A 23,113-nucleotide genomic window follows, 5' to 3' on the forward strand; every position below is an offset into this window, starting at 1 on the left:
AGCCCATTGCAACCTTACTATTTTGTGTTGGTAGGTTAGTTTAGGAACACGTAGCAGTCTTCTACGATATAAATTTACTGCATTTAATCTGCGTGTTATTGTTTGCCATGAAATATTCAGTCCTTGAAGCCTAGAAATTTCTCTGGATATACCACATGTAGATTCCAGACGATTTCTACGAGCTACAGTGGTATTTGCCGGTCTTGTGCTGCTATTGTACATCGACTTCTACCACTTCTGGGACGATCCTTAACATCATTTGTATCTTTGAATTTTTTTTAAATTTTCAATACAGCACTCTGAGTAGCACCAACAATATTCGCGTTATAACTTTGACTAAAGCCCTGTTGTAACAAATAAATTACTCTAGGTATGTCAAAATAAGATATCACGTTTCTGGGCATTTTCAAATGGCTCAATTCAAATTTAAACAAAAACTAAAAAAATGTGTAAATACGCCAATCAGCGTATGTGTATCAGAATGTGATCAAAATCATACAAAAACGATTCAAATGTTTTATCATTTTCATTTAAAAACGCTCTAGAATGAATATTAATAACAATTTTAAAACCACCATAGGCGTAGATATATTATTTGTACATATTCCAAACTTTTGGACATGTGTGTACTACTTTTCCACCAAACATTTTGAGAGGTATGTGGTAGCTTTCTTTCCCATGCAATTTGTTCTGTATGGTTTTGTTCATAGTCCATGTCTCGACAGCGTATAGCATTGTGGGTCTAACTAACAGTTTCGTATACTCTTGTTTTTGTATTAAGAGATATATCTTTGGCCTTAATTATGTTGTTCCCCAGCACGTCAGTTGATCTTGGTCAGTCTTAGGTTGATTTCAGTTTATTGCTTACATGTCTGGTCAATAAAGGTACCTAAGTACAAATATGCATCCACCTTCCCGCATTCTACAGCTGATCCATCTTCCGCTTCTGATTTAAAGGAGCCCCTCATGTTTATTCATTTTTTGCTCGAGATTTCCATGTAGACACTTGGATTTATTAATATTAACTTTCAGTTCCATTTTACCATTCCCGAATCAGCCTTTTTGCTATACTTGCTAGTTCTTTTCCATTTCTTGCCATGAGAACCACATCTTCAGTATACGCTAAGCATTGGTGCTGTGTGTAGAAAAGAGTACCGGACTTATTTATCCCACTAACCCTTACAATTTTTTTTAAAACTATATTGCATAACAAGGTAGACAACGGGTCTCTTTGGCTAACACCTTTTTTCACATCGAATTCTGGCGAGGCTGTACCATTGCATTTTACAGCACCAATAGTTTTTCTAATTGTCATTTTTACCTATCTTACCATTTTTTCTGGTACTTGAAAGTCTTTTAGCGTTTCTATTATATAATTTGTTTCTGTCTATTGTATCGTAGGCGGCTTTGTAATCAATGAAAAGTACTTGTGCTGAAATGTTGTATTTATAGCAATTGATCAGGATTTATTTTAACATAAAAATTTGATCGGTTTTTGATATTCCGTTGCGAAATTTTCCCGGGTATTCTCTTAGATTCTTCTTCACTTATATTTCTAATCGTTTTTTGATTAGTATGGCGAGAACTTTGTATATTACCTCTAACAAGGATATTCCTCTATAGTTTGCGTATTCAGATCACCCATTTGTGTATAGGCATGAACTTGTTCCAGGCATTTCAACGGCTTCTCACACTTCTGCTATTAATTTACGAAGTTGGTTTCGTACAGCCTCTCCTCTATAGTTTAAGTTTTCCACCACAATGCCTCTCTCACCGGGACTTTTTTGATTTTACAAATATTTTATTATTTCTTAAATTTCTTCTCTTGCGAGATTTGGTATTTCTTCTATTACTAGTTGAGGTTTAGGAACACTATAATTTTCTTCAGTTGTTACTCCGCCATATAGAAACTCTTCGAAATACTCTTTCCATCTTTTACATATTTGATCTTCGTCCACTACCAGGTTTTCTTGTATCTTTTACACTCATTGTTCTTCCCTAGTACCTAGTGTTACGTAAAAATATGAGTCATAGTTTTAACCTGTAAACATGTTTTTATTCACATGCTTATGTTTTAGATTTTACGAGAGGCGTCTATTTACCTGAATGGAATTTCCAGAACAAGGTCGAACCGATGCGGGAAATCCAGTTTGCCTTTACCGTTTCGCCGTCGTCTACTCAAGACTTTTCGAGATAACGGCACTGGCATATATTAACAGGACATTTTATTTGGAGGGAACAGTTAATTCTCAAGACGCGCTCGCGAATTTAAATGTTACGTTCGCTTTTTAATAAATTATGTATGTTTAGTGGTAAATAAATAAATATCAGTTATTGTGCTTTTTAATGAATTAAGATAAGAACAAGACATTATAAATTAAATAGACATTATAAATTAAAGACATAACAATAATTAAATTCACAACAAATGGTGTCAGAAGTGGGATCGAACATAAATTAGACTTATAATAATAATACAAGTGAATATAAAATAAATTGTGAAAATGACGACGATTTATGAGCTCACAGTGACGAATTTAAGAAGACATCTCGAAGACAGAGAATTAGCTTCTACCGGAAAAAAGGCTGAGTTAGTCCAACGACTAAAGAACGCTTTGCTAGAAGAAGGACTAGATCCAGAGACTTATATATTTGAAGATGCTGTCATCTCGTCGATTTCGAAATTAGAGAACAAAGTTTCTGGTGACATCGCATCATTAGAGAACAAAGTTTCCGGCGACATCGCTTCTTTGGAAGACAAAGTTTCTAACGAGATTTCTTCGCTGGAAAGCAAAGTCTCTGCTAATATCTCTTTGGAAATCTCTAAAGTAACTTCTGAGATGTCTGCCCTCGACAATAGAATGTCTTCGCTAAAAAACCAAGTTGCTGCCGATATGTCGGCCTTCGAAGAAAAGATTAAAGAGATAGAAAGGAAGATGGAGGAAACCGGGACAGCAGAGAGAGGAAACAATCCAATTACAGTGGAGACAAAAGAAGATGAGACGAAATGTAAGTTGGAAACACGACCGAAATTTGAAGGAAGTGGAGGTACTGTCCATGTGAAAGTCCCAACTTTCGACGGAAAATCATCATGGAACAACTACATGAAACAGTTCGAATCAGCCGCAAGAGCAAATGGATGGTCTGAAAAAGAAAAGGCTGTAAACCTGACTATCGCTCTTCGAGGAGATGCCTTAGATGTGCTTCAGACCATAGCCGTAGAGGAGACCGATGATTTCGAACAACTGAAGAAGAGGTTAAATATGCGATATGGCCACGAACATTTGGAGCATGTATATCAGTCACAGCTTAAAAATCGTAGACAGAAGAAAGATGAAGCTCTTCAAGAATATGAGGTAGATATTGCCAGATTAGTACGATATGCTTATCCAACAGCTCCCGAAGACATGATGGAAAAATTGGCCGTTCAAACGTTTATTGATGGTCTTCGTGATCATGAAATGCAGAGAACACTGCGATTAGCTCGTCACAAGACGCTGGTTGATGTCCTATCCGCCGCCCTCGAATACGAGTCAGCTACGCAGGCCTCTGGCGGGTACAGTAAAGTTAGGACTGTAAAAGAGGAAGGAGACGAAGATAAACTTGACCAGCTCTTTAATTTGATGAAAAGCATGACATGCAAGAAAAAGAAGACCATAAAATCAAGAAACTCACCATCAGGAAAACCAGAACGAGTCAACCTTAGGGGGGCAGCTTCGACCCGGAACTCTTCCAAAGACCCTCTTATACTAATAGCTTCTTTGAAATGTCGTGAAGATAGTGTATATGTAGATGGAGACATAAATGGTAAAAAGCATACGTTGTTGGTGGATACCGGAGCGACCAGAACCATTATACGCCCGACAGTTATAAACAGCCGAAAGAAACTGTTACCAACGAGGTTGCGACTTCGGACCGCTACAGGTGAAAATGCTAACATTCATGGAGAAATCCAGGTACAATTGGGAATTGGAGCAGAAAAGTTCGTCCATACTGTTATAGTTGCTGACATCGAAGAGGATGTTATATTAGGAATGGACGTAATGAATATGCATGGATTCCAATTGGATTTTAAGAATAAGGTAATCAAAGTTGGCAACGAGGAGGTATTTCTCCATCCACATAATGACAACACTGTGCAAGCAGCCATTACAGAAGATACAGTCGTGCCTGTGAGAAGCGAAACGATCATAGTAGCGCGACTACAGGGAATTGTAGACGAAGGGACACCTGTTATGATGGAGCCTTGGAACCACGACGATGAGGTTGGCCGTGGAATCATAATTGGAAAGGAATTGGTGACTTCGGCTAAAGAAATTCCTGTGAGACTTATCAATGTTAACGACTACCCAGTGACCATCAAGAGAGAGACAAAAGTAGGAACTTGTGTACCTGTGACATCCATAATCACAACATCTGATAATTCCAACGACAAATTCGACCAAATGGTTGCAGTTGCAGGACAGTCTCTAAATCAGATGGAAAAAAGGAATTTAAGGGAATTTCTTCGGCAGTATCGTGATATTTTCGTACCGAATGGAGGAAAGACGGGAAGAACTACCGTTGTTAAGCATAAAATTGATACTGGTAATGCTAAGCCAATTCGTCAAACAGCTCGACGATTACCACAGGCGAAAAGAGAGGAAGCTGAAACGATTGTTCAGGAAATGAAGAAAGACGGGGTGATAGAACCTTCTACGAGCCCATGGGTCTCTCCGGTAGTCCTGGTTAAGAAGAAAGACGGAACGACGAGGTTCTGTGTGGATTACCGTTTGCTGAACAACGTTACCAAGAAAGATAGTTATCCTCTGCCTCGGATCGATGACACATTGGACACATTGGCTGGAAGTAAATTGTTTTCCACTTTGGATTTGAAGTCTGGATACTGGCAGGTAGAAATGGACCCAGTAGATAAAGAAAAGACAGCCTTCACCACAGGATCTGGATTGTGGCAATTCAACGTTATGCCATTTGGACTCTGTAATGCTCCTGCGACATTTGAGAGGCTTATGGAAAATGTGTTGAGAGGGTTATCTTGGAAAACATGCCTGGTTTATTTGGATGACATAATCGTCTTGGGGGAGACATTCGAAGATCATTTGAGGAATTTAGAAAACGTTTTTAATCGACTTAAAGCTGCCCAATTGATGCTAAACCCCAAGAAGTGCCAGCTATTTCAAGGTAAAGTCAATTATCTGGGTCATATAGTCAGTAAAGAAGGAGTGGCCGTGGATAAGGGAAAAATCGATTCCATTAAGGAATGGCCAAAACCAACTGACAAACATCAAGTGAGAAGTTTTCTTGGACTATGTACTTACTACCGGAGGTTTATTAAGAAGTTTGAAGATATCGCTAAGCCATTAACGCGACTTACGGAGGAAGCAAGAGATTACCGCTGGGATATAGACTGCCAAAATGCCTTTGAAACGTTGAAAAAGCATTTAATAACAGCACCAATTTTAGGGTATCCAATGCCAGAAGGAGAGTTCATCTTAGATACGGATGCAAGTAATGTGGGAATTGGAGGAGTGCTGTCTCAGATTCAAGGAGGACAGGAACGAGTCCTCGGATATTTTAGTAAAGTTCTTTCAAAACCTGAACGGAATTATTGCGTCACGAGAAGAGAACTTCTGGCAGTAGTGAAATCAGTAGAGCACTTCTATCAATACCTCTATGGCAGAAAGTTTCTAATCCGAACCGACCATGCCGCCCTTAAGTGGTTGATGCAGTTTAAGAATCCAGAGGGTCAGATAGCCAGGTGGATCGAACGACTCCAAGAATACGATTTTAAGATTGAGCACCGGGCCGGAGTTAGCCATAGAAACGCTGATTCTCTTTCCAGAAGGCCATGCCCAGCAGAGTGTTCCCACTGCAACAAAACGGAATCCAAGGAAGCAGCAGTGCTAAGAACGACGATTGTCAACGACGACTGGACGCCTACTAAGATCGGAGAAGAACAAGATCGAGATCCAGTTATACAGAAAATTCGAAAATGGAAAGAGGAAAACCGTCGACCACCTTGGCAAGAAATATCAAACCTATGCTCAGTAGTTAAGACGTATTGGGCCCAGTGGGACTCATTTATCATGGAAGATGGCTTGCTTAAACGAGTCCTGGAAAATGATGACGGTTCAGAGAAGAGAAGACAGTTGGTGATCCCAAAGAGCAGAATAGCCGAAGTACTTCGTCAGTTACACGACAGTCCATCGGGAGGGCATTTTGGTGTAAAGAAAACCCTTCAGCGAATTCGGGAACGGTTTTATTGGATGAACAGTTCCGACGACGTAAAAGACTGGTGTAAGAAATGTACTATTTGTGCTACGAGTAACGGGCCTTACCGAAAAAGGAGAGCTCCTATGAGACAATATAATGTCGGAAGCCCGTTTGAAAGAATAGCTTTGGATATCGCTGGGCCATTTCCAGAAAGTGAAAATGGAGGCAAGTACATGTTGGTAGTAATGGATTACTTTACTAAGTGGGTCGAGATTTACGCACTTCCAGACCAGAAGGCCGCCACCGTTGCAGATAAGTTGATCCAAGAATATATCAGCCGATTTGGAGTGCCTTTGGAGATACATAGTGACCAAGGCAGGAACTTCGAAAGCGATCTATTCCAAGGAATATGTGATAGACTAGGCATGAAGAAAACAAGAACTACAGCATATCATCCGCAATCTGATGGTATGGTAGAACGGATGAATAGGACAGTTGGCAAATATTTGACAAAGATGGTGTCCGATCATCAGCGAGACTGGGACCAATACCTTCCGTTCTTCACAATGGCCTACATATCTGCTGTTAACGAATCAACAGGCCAGACACCAGCCAAAGTCCTATTCGGACGCGAAATGCGACTACCTTGTGATCTAGAGTTTGGGTGTCGACCTGGAGAAGATGTAGCAGGTGAAGATTATGTGATCGAATTACGAAGAAGAATGGACGATGTACATGAGTTGGTCCGTTCCCACCTTCAGATGGGAATTTTCGTTTCTTCCGAATGAAGAAACGGTACGATACACAAGCCGAAAAGGGTTGCTTTAAGAAGAACGACAAAGTATGGCTGTATAATCCCAAGAAGCGAAAAGGTTGTTCTCCCAAATTGCAGCAGTTTTGGGAAGGTCCATACCTCATTATGGAGAAGATTAACGATGTCATCTACCGAATAAGCAAGATTCCGAGGGGAAAGCCGATGATAGTACACCATAACCGGCTGGCGTCTTTCGAAGGTGACCACGACGTAGATGAAGAAGTGGAAGTAAACCAAGTCCAAGATGTGTCTGACCTCACGTTTGAGGAATTCATGGGTGCCTATGGAGGTACCGGTAAAGCAAGACATGGTGTTACCACTGAAGAAAAGCAAGATCTACTCGCGCTCCCCGATGACCACTCGCTGGCCCTTACCATCCCGGCCAGTATCAAAGACGCACCAGGGTTAGCATCCGTCTTTCGAAGGAAGTTTGGTCGAGTTGCAGAACTTCAATGCCAAGTGCCAGCTCCCGGTAAAACCTTGAAACTCCAAGATGCATCACGTTACCTTTTCTACCTGGTAACAAAAGACACTGCCCGTGACCAACCTACCTACCGAGATGTATGGGAAGCCTTACTTCAATTGAGAGAGCACGTACTAGAGTCCGACGTACAAAAGTTAGCCATGCCAAAGTTGGAGTGCCGCCAATTAGATTGGAGGGTTATCCGAAATATGGTGGAGGAGATCTTTAAAGACACCGAAGTCCAGGTGTTAGTCTGTTGCAACCCGCATAGTTACTGGTGCGGAGAGAAAACCGTCCCTTGTCATTTTTATACAACTGGAAGTTGTAAAAGAGGGTCCAGTTGCCGATACCAGCATGCCGCTCCAGTTCTAGTCCCGACAAGGTTCCAGGAGGAACCATCTTTTGAGAGGGGGGCAATGTTACGTAAAAATATGAGTCATAGTTTTAACCTGTAAACATGTTTTTATTCACATGCTTATGTTTTAGATTTTACGGGAGGCGTCTATTTACCTGAATGGAATTTCCAGAACAAGGTCGAACCGATGAGGGAAATCCAGTTTGCCTTTACCGTTTCGCCGTCGTCTACTCAAGACTTTTCGAGATAACGGCACTGGCATATATTAACAGGACATTTTATTTGGAGGGAACAGTTAATTCTCAAGACGCGCTCGCGAATTTAAATGTTACGTTCGCTTTTTAATAAATTATGTATGTTTAGTGATAAATAAATAAATATCAGTTATTGTGCTTTTTAATGAATTAAAATAAGAACAAGACATTATAAATTAAATAGACATTATAAATTAAAGACATAACAATTAATAAATTCACAACACTAGTTTGAATGTATTTTACCGCTTTGTAGAAATTTCTTTATTTTGTTTTTCTTGTAATTTTCTTCAATACGCTTTTCTTTATCATCCATATACGTTCTTTTCCACGCCCTTAAGATTTTCTTTACGTTTTTTCGTTGTTCGGCATACCTTTCTAGATCGTCTTGTTTTTGCGATCGCCAATCTCCAATGTGATCTTATTTTAACTCTGCTCTACATTTGTCATCGACAGTTGTTTTTTCTATATCTTCTTGTATCTTGTTCTTGGTATGTTCTTCGACGTTGCTTCCTTTATAGTGTTTGTCAACTTCAAGAACTTTTGTTGTATGTCACACATAGTAACACTATTTTATTTGGCGTAGCTTTCTTTAATATCCTTTTGGTAACCTTGTACTACCTCACATTTTCGCGGCTATTCAAAATTAAATTCAGTTTGCGCTTTTTTTTTCCGTTTATGCTTTTTAATTATTTCTCCAATTCTAGGATAATGAATGTTTTATGTTAAATAATGTTTTAAAACAAAGAGTACAAATAATTTTGCTAAATTAAATAACTTTATAGATTGATTCAAAGTTTACAGAGGGAGAACAAACACACTTTTGTCACAAGCAAACAAAAGTCCATTGAAAAATAGAAACTCATTTAAATTTTTTAAATAAAATATGTAAATTATTTTAAAGTATTTTAAGTGTTTTTCTAGTAACTATTTTACTAACTGTTGTTGCCATTTGTTTTGGCTTGGTATTATCGTTATTTTATAATAAAGGTATAACTAGATATTCATTTATATCTACATTATTATTGTATTGAGCTAACTAGTAGTAACAATAAAGTAAACAGTGAATAATAATGTGAACATCTTTAGTGAAAGATGAAATCTTCTATACTAATAGAATCACAGGATATCTCAAATTAACTAATAATTTATACAATTGCAATGATTGTTCAAACTGTGACAACACGTAAGCAAACTTTTTAGAGTACAGTACTAATGCATATTTTTTAAATCACTTATTTTTATAATAGTATATTGTAGGTACCGGGTGTTTAATTTCAAATATTTAGCTAAATTTACATCGGATCGAAAACCATCAAAAAACGTTTTCAACAATTTTTAAAAAGCTATCGAATGACACCAAACTCGACCCTCAATCACTCCCCTGGTAACTTTAAAATCTGAAATGAGAACCCCCATATTTTATTGCAGATTAGGATTTCTCATGAAAAAATAAGTAACTTTTATTCGAAACGTTTTTGTCGAATTGCTGATAGATGGCGCTATAATCAGGAAAACGATTTATCCTTATACCATAGAATTGTGGAAACGGTCTAATATATCGAGAAATACACCGGTATTTCCAATAGCTCCAATTTACTATTACGATAACATACAATCTCAATAATGATGCTTTCTAAAGTTGATGAAACAAGAAGTGCAGATATCATTGTCTTATTTCAAGTAAAAAAAGTGTGATCATTTTTCGTCTTTCTACAATTAAAAAGTCTTAAATCACATAATCGTTTTACTTTTTCAAATGTAGCACCTCGCGAATCTAACTCTTAGCTACAACTTTAAATCTCTTGTGCGGAGCACTCTTCTCATTTTCTCATCCATTTTGCCTTCTTTACGTTTATTGTTAGACCATGTTATTTTCCATACTCCGCTATTCTGGTCACCAGTCTCTGAAGATCTTTAATATTTTCAGCGAAGATTACAGTGTCATCTGCGTATCTAATGTTGTTAATAGGAACTCCAATTTACCTTTATTCCTGCTGTTTCGCCCTCAAGAGTCTTCTTAGGATTTCTTCACAGTACTCGTAGGCATTAAAAAGAACTAGCGATAATTTCCTCTGACAGCTGTTCGTTAACACGTAAGTTTGTTCTCTGCTTATAGTATAAATTTGATATATCCGGAGGTCAATGTAGTCTATCTTGTTTGATTTCAGGACATTCATTAATTTTGTTCTATCCAAAGATATATATCCAAAATACAAAAAATTTTATTTAAAAAATTTCCTTTATAAAAGGTATAGTAATAAAAACGCTATCAGGTTACATCACAGAACGTTTTCGGAATAACTATTTCATCATCAGTGCTATCTGGATGTATATGTTTGAAGCCACTAAATATATGGGTAAAAACCCTTTAAATGTAATTTGATTAACGTTGAGTTACATCTTTGATATTGAAAAACTATAATGTTTAAGGTACAATAGGAATTGATCACGTGGCAACTTAACACTCCACTGGGGTTGCTAGTCCTTAGACGAAGTGTCCGTGAGTAAATGTTGATAGCAACGTTGCTATTTCATTCATCCATTCTTTTTTCTCCTTGTGGGCGTCTTTAGTATTTCTTGACACAGTTACTGTAGACAATGTTTTAGTCGATCCTAGTATTCGTCAATATTATTGATGTTAAAGTACATATATTCAGTTTGCTAAAGTTCATACGCAGTTTGTGTTGAAGACATTATTTTACGTTGGGCTCTTTAAGTTTGCTTGTCTGCAATCATACCGACTACATCAATATTCATTCTGTTCATTTCTTAAATGGATTTATAAATGTTAACTTCTAATGGACACTAGGCATATAAAAAAATAAACAAAATAAGAAACTACTTGATTTTAAAAATAATCTCTGTAAATATACCTAGTTAATTATTATTATAATTATTATTATTATATATTATATTTATTATATTATATATTATTATTTTATATAATTACTATTATTATTATAATAGCTTAAAATTAATTAAGAAACTTTGATTACCTTGTTTAAAATTACACAAATTTAATTAATAATAATAGTTTACATGTTTACAAACACTCTTACACAATCACTGAAGTAAGACACATAAAATATTAAGATTTATTACCACCACTAATTTTGGATAAAATAAACAAAAGATAAATTATATTAGTTTTTATTAAAAGTGGCAAAACAGAGTGGTTACATTTATGTTGCATATTTTATTCCATAAATGAGAATTACTTATGGCAAGAAGATATATTATATTCTAAATAAGTCAGAAAGTTAATAGTTAGGTATAGTACAGTAAATTTAAAAATTAAGCTATGTTTGCATAATATTGAAGTGAAAGTCGACTAAAAACCGTAGGAAGCATAAAAAATTGAACAGATTGGATTTGACAAAAGCAGCATAAATACGAATTTAACGCAAATTTCCACTTAAGTGCGTCCAAAAACTTAAGACAGGCTAAAATTGAATAATGTCGTATGATGTCGCCGTGTTGGTTTGAGATAGAGTTTGAGTTAGCTAGTACTAAACGCAGAGTAGACTGGGTAGGGAAGTTTCCGAGATATCGCGATCCAATAGAAAACGTCGTATGTTCTAGAAAGCTGGCGAACTTTTGGAGATTATAGTATTGGAACGATATGGTCATACTGTCGTACCTTCTAGAGATGTTGGCGACCACATTGACCCATCTTATTCTATTCACAGCAGCTCGAAATAGATCAGTTGACGTTAGACCAGTCCACTTTCTAAGATTGGCCAGCCAGGATATACGTTTACGTCCAGGACCTCTCGTACCCTCAATCTTGCCTTGTAGAATCAACTGTAGAAGTCGGTATTTATTATGCATGATGAGGCCGAAGTAAGCCAATTTTCTGTTCTTTACGGTGTTACTAATTTCTTTGTCTTTTCTTAGCCTCTGGAGAATAGCTATGTTATTTGTGTGGTGTATGTATGAGACCCTCAACATACGTCGGTAGCACCACATTTCACATGCCTCTAATCGTTTTATGGCATCTTCTGTAAGGCCCGAGCTTTCTGCTCCATAGAGGAGAACACTAAAGACGTAATATCTAAGAATTATTATGCAAATATTAATACTTAAAGATAAGTTGCAGAGAATCTTCTTAAGGCTGCTAAAAGAGCTTCTAGCTTTTTCAATACGAGTTTTTATTTCATAGCTGTGATCCCAAGTATCCTTAATATTGCAGCCCGAATAGCATATTTTTTCCACTCTTTCTAACGGTGTATCGCCTATTGTAATGTGGGCGTTTATGTTGGTGTTCTTACTAATGATCATTATTTTTATCTTCTTGCAATTTAGTTTTAGGCAGTATTTGTTACATGTTCCTACAACGTTATACATCATCCTTTGGAGCCCCTGCGCACTATCTGCCAGCAACACTGTATCGTCTGCATATCTAATATTGTTTATAAGTTGGTCATTTACAGCAATCCCATATTCTGATTCGTCCAAGGCCTCTGTAAAGATGTTTTCAGAGTATATGTTAAATAATGCCGGTGACAATATGCAACCCTGTCTAACTCCTTTTTTGATTGTAAGGATCTCGAGCAGTTCATTTTCTAATCGCACTGTTACTTTTTGTTGGAGATATTGGTTTGAGATTAGTCTTATATCCTTACCATCGAGCTGATGTTTTAAGGATATCGATTAGTTTCCCATGTGTCCTGCTCTGAATTCAAATTGAACATCACTCAGGTATTCTTCTAATTTGGTGTATATGCGCGAATGAATGATAGTAAGGACTACTTATCATCATCAAACTAATTAATATATGTTCTTCACATTTTCTAGCGATGGATTTATTAGGAAGTGGAATGAATATTGATAAGCCAGTCTTTTGGTAAGGAACCACTCTCGTAGATGTTGTTAAATAGCTTTGTAAGAGCTATGATTTGGTGTGCCTCTAATAGCTTTAAAATTTCACCATGCACCTCATCAGGTCCTGGTGATTTCCCATCTTTAATCCGCTTAATGGCCATAGTTACTTCTTCGTTTGTTATTTCTGGGCTGTAGGGATTGTTTATTTCAGTCGGCCTTCGTGCTGAATGGTAGTCAGTAAAATGGACACGAGCCAAAAATAAGGTCCAGAGGACGCGTCAGAAATGAGTGACTCTTCTGAATTAATAAATAAAAATGTATAGGGAATGAGCAGCTAGGCAACCATGGTCGCGGACTCTGTATCTGTTCCAAATAGGTTTCAACGACGCTGAAAAACCTTCAGCACAGTCACAGTACAGTTTTGCTATGGAAGGTTATGATATATATAGCAAGTCTACAGAAATCTCGAGGATTTGTACTATAATTACTTAATAAAAGACAATTGTACATTAAGCCAATTAGCGTACAACTGAGAGCGTCCTCCAGAGAGAAAAAAAGGTATGTTGGCGGCGGTATTTACAATTTACAAGATTTCCAACAAAAAGCATTGCAAAAATGGAGTCTGGCACAAATTATTGTAAATACTGTTTCAAACCTGATAGCAGGAACGTAAATGTAGGGGTGAAAATAATTGGGAATGTATATATCACGTGGTGTAATACTCAATAAATTAATTTTAGAAAGATTTAAACATGATCTAAAGAAAAATCGTAACAAGGAAGTAAGCAATAAATTGTTAAAACAAAAAGAGAAATCAAACGATTTCTAACTGGCGAAACCGAATTCTAATTTTTACCACTGTGCCTTCTAAAACTTGCAAAGCAAACAGTTTGATAAATTACTCGGCGAAGGAATCTAAAATTGCATTCCACATGCCGTTCATCATGGTCAAAATTCGTAGTGAATTCAATTTCTGGTACTCCAAATGGAGTAAAGTAATAAAACATAAAGACGGTATTAGATTTTTGTTTCAATACAGGGCAGCGACAAGCCGCTTATATGTATTTCGACCTATTTAGGAGGAGACCTAAAGTCGAGCAGATGATTGATGGTGACTGTCAAACTTTCAAAACGTTAAAAAAATAGAAAATGAAAAAAAGCAGATGATTGATGGTGAGTGTCAAACGTTCAAAACGTTAAAAAAATAGAAAATGGTAAGGCGAGTAATTAATAAAGATAACATGTACACCTTCATCTTCATAAAACAAATGTTTTTTATTTTATTCCTAATTGCGAGACATGCCATTACATTTTAACTTTATTATTTACTCGTATTAGTACTTTCTTTATATATATATATATATATATATATATATATATATATATATATATATATATATATATATATATATATATATATATATATATATATATATATATATATATATATATATATATATATATATATAATAAGTAAGTTCCAAAAAAATAAATCTTTTGGTCACGAGGATATCGGTCAAAGGAGAAATAATAAAAGGAAATTACAGTTCCATTCCTATATTTGAAGACGTTTCGCTTATTTAATTTACAAGCTTCATCAGTTCAATCTAAAAGAATACAAAGGTGGTAGGTAAGAATATAAAAAAACATGGAAAAATAACTTACAAATGGTGAGTGAAGAAAGTTAAGGTGTAAAACAAACACACCATTCTCTTAGTATCCGTGGTCAAAATATTAAAGTTGTAATATTAGCTTAAATGTTCATATGCAGTCGAATTCATGTATAACCATAAGAAAAAGATTACTTTAAAAGTGAAAAAAATGGATAAATGGAGAGATTGGTGTGTTTGTTTTACACCTTAACTTTCTTCACTCACCATTTGTAGTTATTTTTCCATGTTTTTTTATATTCTTACCTACCACCTTTGTATTCTTTTAGATTGAACTGATGAAGCTTGTAAATTAAATAAACGAAACGTCTTCAAATATAGGAATGGAACTGTGATTTCCTTTTATTATTTCTCCTTTGACCGATATCCTCGTGACCAAAAGATTTAGTTTTTTGGAACTTACTTATTGAATATTGTTTGACGGTCTTACTCCTATATATATATATATATATATATATATATATATATATATATATATATATATATATATATATATATATATATATATATATATATATATATATATATTATATAGATTATATGTAAGTTCTTTAAAGATAGAAAAAGTAAACAGTTTCTTTAATTACCAAAATAGACAGACATATAAATAATAGTTGCGTGTATACTGTAGATTACTAAATTATGAAAAACATAGAAGTGGTTTGTGAAATAATACGACCAAAATTACTTCTTAAAAAGAAAATGCATTGAAAGTAATTGCGTCTTATAATATGACCGGCAAGTGATTTAATTTCGTCTTTTAGATAAGATTCGTCGTTCAAATTATTGCAACACACTCTTTTTAACTCTGAGTATCGACTGCCTGTATTGAATGCCCCATCTTCTTTCTATTATCTGTACTTAATTTCGTCTCCCTATAAGTACTTACGAGGGATTGTTTTATGTCTTCTTCTTCTTCTTTTTATGTAGATATGACTGTCTGTTTGATTGTCATTGGGCTTATTTGATAGTTCCATTCTACTCTTCTATTTCTTACCCAGTTCTTGATGTTCTCTATCTTGCATCTACGTCGTATATCTGTACTTCTAGCTCTGCCCCATAGTGTCTTGCCATCAATTTTTCTAAGTGTTTTCATCTCTGCTGTTTCTAAAATCCTTTTTGTGTTCTCTGTGACAGGTCATGTTTCTGCCGCGTATGTCATTATTGGTCTAGTTTTGTAAATAATGTGTTTCATTTCTTTCCCGATATTTTTATTTCTCCATATTGTTTCATCAGGCAGCCTGTGGCTATGTTTGCTCTGTTCAGTTGATCTTCCACTTTAGTTTCGAGCTTTCCGTAACTAGATAATGTGATTTAAATATTTAACCATTCATCATCGTTTTGAAAACGTCCTATGAACTGCAATCGTGAAAACTATAGTTTATTTTTATGAACGAGAGAGTAATTAGCATAATTTTAACTGGTAGCTCCGACCACTCCATGGGCGTGCTCAAGATTAATTGAAAAATTACTTTGAATAATTGTAAAAAATAAATGAATTATTTCAGTGTTATAAAGTGCTATGTGTATGTAAACAAAAGTGACCTCTTTTATCACACACTATATTAGAACTGACTGGCCTACATTAAAAAGGGTTTTAAAAAATTCACATTTTTTTTTAATTTTTAAAAATTACAAAAGAGAAAAAGAGTTTTTAAAACCGTCTAAGGTATGTTAAATAGATGAATAAAAATATTAATATAAAACTTACAGCTACTTGTTACAAATCCAAATCAGATTCAGAAGATGAACTTTCAGAACCAAGATTTATAATAACTGGCTCGATCATTTTATCAGTAATATTGTCCAGCTTCCACATTTTTTCCTCTTCTTTAATAGTGTGATTTACTGCCTTTTCCCAGTTTTCAGGTTTTACATTATTTACGGCCTCCAAAAACAACTGTTTAACATCATGAATTTTAAAAGTGGTATTTTTCTTGAAACTTCACTCTTTATCTGTGCCCATACCAGTTCAATCGGGTTTAATTCACAATGATATGGTGGGGATCTAAGTACTGTCATTCCACGATTTTTGGCAATTTCATCAATTTCGTATTTTTTAAATTTTTCTTTATGAAGGGCACACAACGAATAAAGTTCCTTTCTTATAGATCCGGGATGGTACGTAATATTTTTTGAACTCAGCCAATTCTGCAAGTCTTTTTTTAACCACTTGGTTGTGGGCAGTCCTTCTATAAGTCTGGAGTGATAACTTGCATTATCCATTACTATTACACAGTTCTTAGGAAGAAGATCTATCATTTGTTCGAACCATTCTTGAAAGACATCAGCGTTCATGTCTTCATGGTAGTCACCGGTACGAGTTGATTCAAAAGTTAATAAACCACCTTCAACAAAACCGTCTGAACTGCCAATGTGTACTATTATCAGCCTGCGTCCCTTTCCTGATGGTGGGTTTAAACCAGTAGATAAGTTATTTACAAAAGCGTGCCTTTGACTTGTAACAGTTTCATCCTGCCAAAATTTATTTGGTGTATGACCCTCGTTGATCCATGTTTCATCAAGATGAAATATTTTTCTTTTTTGGTTTCTCATTTCCTTTATGGTTCTTAGAAAATGTCTTCTCCATATGACAATATCGCTTCTTTCTAATAAAATAGACTTTCTGGGATTCTTTTTCCAGCGGAAGCCTATTTCTTTTAAAAGTTTCCATAACGTACTTCGACTCATTTCTGGGTAATCCTTATCATCTCGAACTGAGACAAGAACTTTATCCAATGTTGGAAATTCTTGTCTAAAGAAGAATTCATGCACTTTCCGTCGAAGTCCTTCTTTAAAATGATATTCTATTTGAAATTTTGGTTTCCCTGGAGCATTATGTGGCATTTGAAAACTACCACATTTCTCTTCTTTAATAACTCTGTAAATCGTAGATTTCCCAACACCAAGTGTACTGCTAACTAACTCAACGGTCTCATCAACACTTTCACATAAACGTTTGTCTGTAAATGATTTAAAACAATTAAATATTAATGTTTTTTCATTAACTGTTAGAGGACCAATTTTTCGGCGTTTACACGGCACTTCCAAACTTTCCATAACACTAGTATACACAATAAACTGCACCTTGCAACTGAAGTACCTACTTTTAGTGAACTGTTAAGAATTTTGAATACGCCACTTGGACCTTCCTATATACAAAATGGAAAAACCCACTATCACATTTTCTGTGGAATAAGTTTAGAAGGTAATTATCTAGTCAATTACTGTCGTACATTCCTGGAATTAAAGAATTCAATGTTTGATTGTTGAAACCCTTACTTCGTGGAATGCACTCATTTCAGATAAAATAAAACGTTTTATTTTATCTAAAGAATTAAACTTTATTTTGCAAATAGGCAAAGAATTAAACTTTATTTTGCAAATAAATAAAATAAAACGTTTTATTTTATCTAAAGAATTAAACTTTATTTTGCAAATTGGTAGGTACTTATTAAACTTTTATTGGTTATATATAACCAATAAAATAAACATCTTACATTTCTTGCAAATTCATTAGTACCTGTTAACCTCCATCACTCCGACACTGGCAACCTTATTTAGGGATTAGTAACCCTCACAACTATTGTATTCTATTCTGCTCCAACCTTTATACCTGGTGGTCATACTCAATTTAAAATTGTTTTCCTATATACTTCTGTAAACTTGTTGACAAATATCTGTTTTTCATTGAGTCACCCGTATCAACAGTTTAGGGATTTGCATACATAATTTATTGTTTTATTACTCTCTCATACATAAAAATACACTTATAACGAAGAATAAAGAAATGCTGCATAGACTGATTTCATAATATATGGGTTGGAGAAGAATTAACAAATGAGTGGAAGGAAGGATTGATAAACACGAAGATCTTAGTTACTGCAAAAATTGGCATGCAATAACACTTCTTAGTACCGCATTAAAAAAACATTAAAAACATATGTAATCCTAGGAACAGCTAAAGAAAGGCAAAAATATATAAGTGAAATTTACCTAATTTGAAACCGGTTCAAACGCATCAATGGAGAGCAAAAGTGAAAAATCGTAGACTATACGGGCTATCACAACAATATATTTACTTGATTAAGCTATTCTATATACAGAGCTAGACTGAAAAATACAGAAGAAATCAACGAAAAATAGTCATATAAAGAGAAACAGTGTAAAGTAATGACAAAATCATACTAGAAAAACTGAAATTAAAATTAAATCAGAAAGTGAGGAGTAACACAGCAGGCACTGTTAAGCACTTCTATTGACCACATAAATATTATGTATTAAGGAGTAGCTAACAATGTCCTGATATAACTGTGACTTTTATCAACTTTGAAAAAGCCTTGGATCATATCAATAGAGAACGTAATGTGGAAGATCTTAAGACTCTATGAGCTACCAGCAAAGTATATTATCTTGATTAACTATTATAATGAAGGATATAAGATCAGACTGGAATATGCAGAAGAGATCAACAAAGAAATAGTCATAGAAAGTGGAGTGAAATAAGGTTTTGTGTTTTCTTCTCTACTGTTTCCAATCATGGTAAACTGGATAATTAAAAAAGTAACTGATTGAACATGCGTTACATGGAAACTGTACAATAAATTGGAAGACCTCAATTTTATAGACATCAGCTTGATAACCGAAAGAAGAATCCACGTGAGAACAAAAATTGATATATTGACACTTTGACAAAGATAAAACCAAAATCTAAAAAGAAATAAACATCAAAATAACAAAAAAAAAGATATCTAATTGGAAAAAAAATAGAAGTGGACAAATTTACATATTTGTTTGGGATAAATTATGGTAATCAAAGAGGATACAAGAAGGATATATTATACAGACAAGAACAACATTTTTAATAGCTGTATTAAAATAAAATACTTCACGGAGCAGAAGTTTGTTAACATGATGAAATTGCATAAAACTAAAAAAACAAATTATTAATATATATGCTCAATTAATAAGAGAAAAAAATTGAAATAGCCCACTCATTGTGGAAAGACCAAACTGACAGCGAGAAAAATACTTGAAGATCAGCACGGAGGAAAACGAAAGAAAAGGAAGATCAGACAATAGTTGAAAGAGAACCATAGCTAGAGAAAACGAAAAAATGGATTAAGATGGAGCAACTATAAGCGGTGGAAGAATCGAAAATAATTGTACCTATATAGCAAAGAGAACACACCGGGGGGAAAGCTAAGCTGAACTGGCTAGTGAGCGTCTCATTCTCATATTAGTGACCTAGAAATGCAGAAGAGCCAAACTCCAGCAAGGAGAGTTAATACTAGAGAGGATCATCTTGAAATAATTCACTTCAAAATTTTAAAAAAGTGAGACAACGCAAAAACAACTATCGTGATTTTATTGTAAAATCGTGTATAGCAACATGATTTTATCATCGTGATTTTTGTGAAACTTTGAAAGGTTGCAGTTTCAGTGTTTTATTTATAAAATAATGAGTTAATAATTTTGTGTTTTTTTTTCTCTAAGTATTAAAAAATGCACATTTTCTTATAAAATTAATTGTATTTTTTTAAAAATATTAAATTGTTATTAAATGTATTTGCTATTTGAATGTATGTGCACATACATATTTGATAAATGAATATGATCAATACGAAACAAACTAGTTGGTACTAGGTCACTTTAATTTAACACCCATAATTTTATTGTTATAGGAAGGTCATTTGTTGTTCTGCCGATAATCAGCCTACACGTTATTTTTTTTATAAGCTCGAATCAATTAAATTTAAAAATGTAAATGTAGAACTATTCTACTCCCTCACAGTAATTTTTATATTTACCTCAGATGGTGACATTTCAAAACACTCTCCAATTTTCCCGTAGAGCTCTCGAACATTAGAAAATCCTGATACGAAAGCTGTGGGACTACCATGAGCAAGTTGACAATAGAATTGAAGCGTATTTTTGGAAACCGGTGACACAGGAACACTGTTCTCCATGTGGGAATGTTGCGATTCGCCGTTTTGAACAGTCGGAGAACCACTATTTTTCGATCTCTGTCTTTTAAACATTTTCTGATTTCAAACAAACTACTTCACTTCACGAACACACGATAATCTTCTTTACGGTAAAACATAGCGCAGTTATCAATTGATTAATGAAAACTACAGGTCGGAGGATACTTTATTATAACGCCGAAGAGCGTGTAGTGGCGGATAGTAATTAATGGATAGCTTTATCTCCGACTACGACGTGACTGTGACTGACATCGACTATCATACGGGTACCGGTTGAGGTTGAGTGAACCACTAACCAAAGGTGGAATTTACTTCACAGCCATGAGAAAGCAGTTTTGATTATATGCTTGAGTAATGTGCGGAAAATAATATATATATTTCGGAATTCCACAACAAAAACAACAAATTGAAAGATTTAAACTATAAATTTTTATGCAATGCGCAAAAATGTTAACTATAGTGATAGTTCAATACATTAAAATATTCAATAAATGTTCAATACATTTTCAGAGGAATAAAATTATTATTTTCTATTAATTTATTTCGCGTATATCAGAAATTAATTAGACGAGTTAGAGGATTACAAATAATACGATATCGATTTAATTCAACCACTTCCAGTTGTACCGGAAGCAGATATAGAAATTTTATGTTTCACATATTAAAATATGTGAAAAGAGTGGGGTTTTCTGGGGAAATTTGCATGAAAATTGAATGTTTTTTTGTAAAGAAAATATTTTATAAAAATGTTTTCTCCCTTATGCCATTTTAAGAATCGATAAGGAAGTATTGATTCTATTTTTAAAAATTTTGTTATACGGGCTCCTGGTGCCCTAAGGGTGTTAATTATGACCTAAACATGTAATGTTAATAGATCAATACACGTGAAAAAAGGCATAACGGCAGATCCTGAAAACGAAAAATTTTCCTTACATTTGCTTAATTCAAAACGCTTTTCTCCCTCCAGAAATAGCCCACATTTAAATTCCGAAATCAAAGACAAATATAGATCAAATCAAATGATCAGTAGATCAAATAATTAAAGACCGTGAAATGTGAAACCCATCAAACCAGTCAAATATAAGGAAATGTTTGTGTTATTAGAAATAACACTAAAAAGGACCACAAAACGATATAAATTTTATGTTACAAATATTTTGCGAAGGAATTGTAGATAAAAGGTCGTTAGACCTCATAGACCTATCCATACCGCATCCGTATTTGTGAGTTTCAGATAGGCTCAAGCGCCTACTGTAGAGCCTCTTTTATATCGACGCCTTCAATGGCTATTTAAACCTTTTCCTCGCAGCTAATGATCAAGCTGGTTGTTTTTCGGCAAAGGCTGAATTTTTCAATTATTTGCTTTTTTTATGTGTTCCTGGTATATTCTTGTTCCACGAGAAGCTATGTGGTCACTCCCGGCAGAGCCTCATTTTTCATTCAGGTTGCAAAAGCATAGTCCTGGTAGACATCACTTATATTTTCTTATATATTGGAAATGTTATAGGTATCCAATCGGTTGGCTATATTTTACGATCTTCCAAATAATATAAATTTTATAAAATTTTAAATCAGTTTCGATTAATCAATGAAACGTGATAACAGAAAGTTTAGAAATTATTATTTGAAAGAATATGATATAATGCTCTTAAAACGTTATCTAGTATTGTAACTATATTTCACGACTTTTATTGCCAATTGCCATAAACACTAATCAACCAATAAAATAATAAACCACGTCTAAGCCTGCCCAAAATTTAAAGAATTAGAAACCAGTCTCGTAATTTTGTAATAATATTTTGGGAATTATTAATAAATCAGGCATAAAGTTCAAAAAGTAATGCTTTCACAATGGACATTACACAAGAAAACTTTTAGATCTATTGCTAATTATGTCTCTCTCTCTTCCACCCTCACCCCCGGAGAGATTGTAGTGGTTATCGTAATGTTTATTGTCCGTTTCCAAAGATCTCTGTCTCTGGTCATTTCTTTTGACTCATGCATAGGTCTTTTCCATAAGCCTGTAATTTGATCGATTCATCTTGTTGCAGATCTTCCTCGTGATCTTCAGCCTTCTATCTTTCCTTGGATAATAAGTCTTTCCATGTTTTTTATGTCTGCTCTCATAACACGTCCAAAGTATTTTAATTGTTGGAGATGGACATTGCTGGATAGCCGCTTGCTTATTTTCACCTCATTTAAAATTGAAATATTTGTCCTGTGATAGGTCCACGGAATTCGTAACATTCTTTTCCAACAAAAGATTTTAGTGACGTGTATCTTTATTCTTTCCACTTGTAGTAGGGTCCAAGATTCGCATTCGTATGTCAGTATTAAGCAGTTGATCAACCTCATTTTTAGAGTTCGCGAAATTTGAAAGTCCTTCCATATGTGGCCATCTTTTCTACGGCCACTTTTGTTAGATCACATCTGCATTTTATTTTCCTGTAGTGACCATGTGCTTGTGATCAATGATCCCAGATATAAAGATAGGGAATTTAAACCTGGACATTCACAAAAATGAACATAG

General features: G+C 34.7%; 1 protein-coding gene across 1 annotated transcript in view; it reads right to left on the bottom strand.

The window, feature by feature from the left end:
- The window catches only part of LOC140447664 (PDZ domain-containing protein GIPC1-like), an 82,328-nt gene extending 61,452 nt beyond the window's left edge, over positions 1-20,876 (bottom strand). The window contains exon 1 of the mRNA XM_072540456.1: positions 20,407-20,876. Within this exon, the coding sequence (XP_072396557.1) occupies positions 20,407-20,637 (231 nt within the window). The 5' untranslated portion in view covers positions 20,638-20,876. The remainder of the gene's footprint in view (positions 1-20,406) is intronic.
- Positions 20,877-23,113: the final 2,237 nt, after the last annotated feature.

This window comes from Diabrotica undecimpunctata, chromosome 8 (assembly GCF_040954645.1).
Source record: "Diabrotica undecimpunctata isolate CICGRU chromosome 8, icDiaUnde3, whole genome shotgun sequence".
NCBI lineage: Eukaryota > Metazoa > Arthropoda > Insecta > Coleoptera > Chrysomelidae > Diabrotica > Diabrotica undecimpunctata.